The sequence below is a fragment of the Camelina sativa genome, chromosome 5 (assembly GCF_000633955.1).
Source record: "Camelina sativa cultivar DH55 chromosome 5, Cs, whole genome shotgun sequence".
NCBI lineage: Eukaryota > Viridiplantae > Streptophyta > Magnoliopsida > Brassicales > Brassicaceae > Camelina > Camelina sativa.
In genome coordinates this window covers 10,465,282-10,470,855 of record NC_025689.1, presented here as the reverse complement: position 1 = coordinate 10,470,855, position 5,574 = coordinate 10,465,282, and the positions used below count along the sequence as shown (strand labels likewise).

Sequence of the window (5,574 nt, the reverse complement as noted above, 5' to 3'; positions counted from 1 at the left end):
TTTCGTTTCTTCAACTTGTTGACCTTGCGTTGGTGGCATGTCCACACGATTTTCGACTTGGCCATCAATATTAAAAACTTTCACAAGCTCTTTATTCTGGGCATCCCTGCACAGATAGATCTCTTTGAATAATCATAGTAGAACCACAACAGAGACTATTGCATGTCATTAAACAAAAAAACCTACCAGATTGAGAACGATAGGTGCTGCACAGCCCACACTTTAGCTCTTACTGTATCAACTAACAAAAACTTGACATCTGATGAAGATATGCTGCATGTACCATTGACAGTAACTTGGCTCCTCAGGTCAATGCCAGACCTCTCCACTAACAATGCAGCCATATGCTTCTCCTCCGGCTTAAGCACCAGAGACTTCTCTAAAGAATCCAACGTCCATATTTTTATCAATCCGCCATCAGAACATGACCACATATCACCTGCAACATAAAAAAGAAGAGACCAAAAAGATTGGAGAATACAAATACGAACCATCAAAAACTAGATTAACTCTCTAGAATCAGAGAACACTAACCATATGAGCTTATGACAATATAATTCACAGGACCACGATGAGCTTGCCATGAGAGTCGTTCCTTGAAAGGCTTTGAACCATCCGCACTAGTCGTACTCGGCTGATCCATTTTCCAGGCCCTAATTTTGCCATCCTTGTGGCCAGTCCACACAAGCCTATTGCCGTGGTCAATCATCAAACACAAGGCAGGTGAGGTCGGAACAGATTCATGAAACGGCGCTGTATCCTCATCCCCTCGACGTACCTGCCCACCAAGGCCACAACCAACCTCGTATGCTTCCTCCAAGTTCCAGAACCTCACGCCGTTCTCTTGTCCCGCCCATAGCTGACTTTCTGTGCAAGCAATGTTTCTGAGAAACTTTCCCGTCTGTGTCTCTCTTAACGGATGCGGTCGGAGTTCCAGACATGGCGGCCGTCCAGGATTCACCGCAGCACGCACCGGCACTTTGAATACGTCAGTGCCGCCTCCTGCGCCGATGAATTCTGGAAGGGACTCGATACCATCCTCCCTGCCACCGTCATCTCCACCTAGCTGTGATGCTGGTTTGGATGGAGGTGTGACAAAACCGTAATCCTCCCCGTTACCTCTTTCGTCACCGGTTCTGCCATCGATGATGACTACTCCTTCGGTAGAGAACTCGCCGGAGGAATCAAAATATATAGCTTCAGAATCCGACGTTACAGATTTAGAGCCCTCATCAAGGCTATATTTGCGGATCGGGTGGTGAGGCTTCTGTTCACATTGCTCAACATAGGAATGCGTTTTACGCGGTGGCAGCGGATGAGCGGGGACGAGTGATGCCAGCGCCTCCCGCTCATCTGCTTCAATGATAACCGAATCCATGGAAGAAGAAGATCAAAAGAACTCACGAAATGAAGAAATTTGGAAACCGGAACGAATCCAACCATGAAGAGGAAATGAGAAGGAGAGATTGAGAGAGAGGGAGAGAGAAAGGGAGAAGAGAGCACGTCACGAGAGAGAGAAACATGGTGATCAAGTGTTTACGGACGCGAAGTCTCTGCTTCTGTGACTCATATCATGTTCTATAAATAGCAATTTCAAAAAACAAAAGAAAACATATATTTCACATTCAAAAGATTGATTACTTCTTTAGTTCATACATTACAAAGATCACAAAGGCTTATGCTTAATTGACACTTACATCGACTAAAGGAATCTGTTCTTGTGAATTATCCACACCATTTAAACAAGGTGGTTTTGCAGCTCCATAATAGAAGAAGGCCATGATTTTTGAAAGCTCTTCTGCTGTTCTAATGCCTGAAAATATGTTTAACTGTTCTAAGTACAACAATATGGTTAGAGATTTTGGTACTGAACAGTTTTAGGTTTCGAGACAATACCTTTCTCACGGTATAGTATCTTTCCGGCTTTAGTGAAGATGATCTCTGGGAACACAGATACTTGCAATGCAGAGACTAAATCTGTCTCAACCACAGCATCAACAGCAACACACTGGAAGTAATAATGACCCAGGAGGAGGATTAAAGCACAGAACATAACAGACAGCAGAATTTAAGAATGGTTTTGAAATTGGTAAAGAGATGTTCAAAAACTTACCCTTGGTGAAGGAAGTCCACAGTTCCATATTACCTGAATCGCTTTCTCTAATTCTTCCCTGAATTTTTCGTTTTCCTTTGGCCTGGAATTAGCCCAAACTCGTATCAAATTTTAACAACAAAGCTAGAACTACTATAGCCAAGTATAACGAAATGAAAGAGACCACTAGCATAAAAAAAATTTTCAGTAAAACAAACTGTTACTACAACCAACCTTTTGTAGCGGTTGTGAACAAGAACCATGAGAGGACTGATATCTTTGAACACCGTCTCCTCCCATTCTGCAGTTGTGAGATCTTTAATCGGGCGTATATAGTTATCATCTTGCCAAACAATCTCCTTCTCACTATCATCTCCTTCATCATCGTCATCATCATCCTCCTTCTTTTCATTCTTAATCGTTATCTTGTTAAAGAAGTGGTTGAAACTAAACCCCCAACCATCAGCATCCTCAGGCCAATCAGGATCCTCTTCATTCACAACAAGTGGGTAATCAGCAAGAAGCTTTTGCATCTTCCTCCTCTTCTCAACCATATCAATCTCTTCATCTTCTTCCACATCTGGATGCTTATCAATCACATCTCTTATCGTCTTCCTCCATTCCCTTCTCTCTTCTGGATCATCAAGACTCGCTTCATCTCCAGAGGTATCTTTTTTCACTTCCTCATCTTCCTCATCTTCACTGTCACTATCTTCTTCTTTTTCTCTCCATACCTTTTTCCCAAGTTTATCAACTAACCCAAAAGCTTTCACATTTCTTCTTGACCTCGTAACATTCCCCTTCTTTACCACCCCATACGTCAGAGCACAACAAAAAGGTTTCAAATTTAAACAATTTGTGACTCGTGTAATCAAAACTAAAGAGAATTATGTGATTCGGAGACTAACCGAATAGGAGGAGGAAGCAATCTTCACCGAACCGACAACGTCAAAACGATGTCTTTGGAAATGGGGAAATAATAAAAGGGAAGAGCTAAATCCATTTTCTTGAACAGGGCAAGTGAACTGTGTCGAATATGGAAGAATCATTTCTCCTGAAAACAAAATCTAAACACCGAAAGAGATTTTTCAAGTTCAATTCCAAAATTGAATCGCCCAGACAAAAAAAAAAAAAAAAGGACAAGAGGAAGAAAATATAATTGAATAGAAAAAATTAACAAAACTTGAGTTGTGTTTTTGCAAGTCGATTTGAAAGCTGTATTTGTATTTGCCTCTGCTTCTTCTTCTTCTTCCCCAGCAAAACAACAACAAAAACAAAACTTAAAACCCTACAGAAACCTCTGTTCTGTTTGTTAATTGGGATAGAATCGTACTACACCAAAGTTATATCAAATAGGAGTATGACACGTCAGAAACAAATAATTTTTGTTTTGTTATAAGTACCAACCTGTTGAATCAAGAGCAACTTTGGTAGATAACCATGGTAAAAGAAAAAATAGAGAGAATAACATTTTGGCAGAAATAGTTAGTAAATAAAGTTTTTTTTAAGGGGAAAAAAGCTAAAAAATACTTCATCTATTTTTTATTTGGAAGTTTAATACCGATCTTTTTTGTTGGAAGAAAAATACTTTATCTAATTAGTGTTGGTCTAAAAATACTTCATTTTTAAAGTTGTTGGTAAATTCGTACCTGTGACTTAATATCCGTTAATGACGTTCAAGAATTAGTTGACGGTGTTAATTTATAGATAAACGTGATAAGTAGATATCTAGACTTGTTAACAAACTATGATGTTAAGTTTCTCATGGTGTAGTGGTAACAAAGAGGTTTTTCAATCTAAACCTGGGTTCGACTCCATGCTTCTGCGTTATTATTTTCCAAATTTTATTAGGGGGTTGTATTGGTTTGAGATTTATGAAGATTTTTGAAGAGTTCAACAAAATCATTAAAAATGAATAAGTGAAAGATTGTTAAAGATTGCTAAAGAGTTTTGTTGATTAATTTTCTAAAATCTTGTAAAGTCTTCCAAATAATCCCTGTATTTTTATGATACTTTCCATGACTTTATTTTGTAAAGAAAGTGTCTAAAATCATGAACCAATAACATAATAATTGAACTCATTAACAATCCTAGATTCTTTTGTTTTAATTGAATAACACAAAATTTTTAATGATTTTATAAAAGTCTGAATCCAATAACTCAGATTTGTTAAGATTTTAAATGACTTTTTACAAATCACAAACTAATAACACTAAATTTTAACAGAGTTTAACAAAATCTTGATCTAATAACCACAGATTCTACATAACATTTAAAGTCTTTAAAACTCTTTTCAAATCTTAAACCAATAACCCCCACTAAAACTAATGGCAAACTCGTAAATATATCGTCTTCTTCATTAGCAGCGGCGGTGATGTCCAACCTTCAATTAAACCAACCAACGAACAGATCTCCGACGGCATGGTGGTGGCTACGGTGGGACGGGTTGAGAAGGAGGAGTGACGTCGGTAGGGTTGAGTTTCGGGTAAGCAGTGAGAAGACGTGGCGGTGGCGGGAGCGGAAGAGATCCCTAGGCATTGCGATTGGAGCTTTTGTTTTGGGTTTGGCTATTCTTACACTCGCAGGTTGGTTATGTCTCATCAGACGTAGAAGAAAGACACAAGAACCTCAGATCTACGAACCTAGGTTTCGTTGAGAAAATAAATACTTTGTAACCACCACACCATGAGAATCTAATCGTTATTATTTTCTAGCAGTTATATATATCTACTTATCACGTTTATTTATAAATTAACACCATCAACTAATTCTTTAACGTCCGTTAACAGATGTTAAGTCACGGGTACGAATTTACCAACAACTTTAAAAATGAAGTATTTTTAGACCAATACTAATTAGATGAGGTATTATTCTTCCAACCAAAAAAGACCAGGTATTAAACTTCCAAATAAAAAATAGATGGGGTATGTCATATATTTACAAGAATGAAAAAAACATGCAACAGCTTAGAATTACATGAATTATTCTTAATCTCATATGTCATGCTTGCGTTGCAGAGATATCAGACTAGAGATGAGAGAGGGGGNGGGGGGGGGGGGGGGAGCAAGCACCGATAAAGCCAAACCAAAAGGAAAAAATTTAGATATAGAATGAGAGATGAGCAGCAGAAGAGTGGAAAATTGGAAAATGAGATCCAATGGTAAAGAGATCCAATGAAGGGAGTAGTGTATGAAATAAAAAAGAGATCCAGTAACATACAATAAAAGTAAAGGATTTGGTGGTGGTGGTTATGGTGATTGTCGCTATTAGAGACATGAAGATGAAGAAGATGGTGAACACAGAGGAGAGAAGAAAGAGAAAATAAAAAAAGAGACAGGAGGAGAGCAACGTAATTTTAAGTTGCATAGGGGACATATGACATGGGTGATAGTTATTTTATGAATTATTTCTAAAAGTATAGTCATCTAGTATATATACTCTTGAATCAATGCTATGGTCATGCAATCGAAATAAGTTATAAG

The 5,574-nt window shown here is 38.2% G+C and overlaps 2 protein-coding genes across 4 annotated transcripts in view; both read right to left on the bottom strand.

The window, feature by feature from the left end:
- LOC104789098 (type II inositol polyphosphate 5-phosphatase 14-like) overlaps nucleotides 1-1,387 on the bottom strand; it is a 6,515-nt gene extending 5,128 nt beyond the window's left edge. The window contains exons 1-3 of the mRNA XM_019245262.1: nucleotides 535-1,387; nucleotides 187-439; nucleotides 4-106 (exon numbers count right to left, since the gene is read on the bottom strand). Of these exons, the coding sequence (XP_019100807.1) occupies nucleotides 4-106; nucleotides 187-439; nucleotides 535-1,378 (1,200 nt within the window). The 5' untranslated portion in view covers nucleotides 1,379-1,387. The remainder of the gene's footprint in view (nucleotides 1-3; nucleotides 107-186; nucleotides 440-534) is intronic.
- On the bottom strand, nucleotides 1,487-3,398 carry LOC104786432. 3 transcript variants are annotated; one of them, XM_010511848.2, is made up of 6 exons: nucleotides 3,001-3,395; nucleotides 2,327-2,895; nucleotides 2,114-2,195; nucleotides 1,897-2,008; nucleotides 1,698-1,813; nucleotides 1,487-1,578 (listed from the first exon to the last, which is right to left on the bottom strand). In XM_010511848.2, the coding sequence occupies exons 1-6, from the start codon at nucleotides 3,139-3,141 to the stop codon at nucleotides 1,567-1,569; spliced, it is 1,032 nt and encodes a 343-aa protein (XP_010510150.1). In that variant the 5' UTR covers nucleotides 3,142-3,395; the 3' UTR covers nucleotides 1,487-1,566. The 3 variants fall into 3 exon arrangements, with proteins under 3 accessions (XP_010510150.1, XP_010510149.1, XP_010510151.1); XM_010511847.2 differs by lacking the exon at nucleotides 1,487-1,578 and having other exon boundaries at nucleotides 1,598-1,813; nucleotides 3,001-3,159; nucleotides 3,276-3,395; XM_010511849.2 differs by lacking the exon at nucleotides 1,487-1,578 and having other exon boundaries at nucleotides 1,598-1,813; nucleotides 2,327-2,892; nucleotides 3,001-3,398.

Coding starts and splice junctions, on each gene's coding strand:
- LOC104786432 (XM_010511847.2), bottom strand. CDS start 3,141: ATGATTCTTCCATATTCGACACAGTTCACTTGCCCTGTTCAAGAAAAT. Junction 2,896..3,000: donor TTGCTTCCTCCTCCTATTCG/GTTAGTCTCCGA, acceptor GGGGTGGTAAAG/AAGGGGAATGTTACGAGGTC. Junction 2,196..2,326: donor GTTCACAACCGCTACAAAAG/GTTGGTTGTAGT, acceptor GGCTAATTCCAG/GCCAAAGGAAAACGAAAAAT.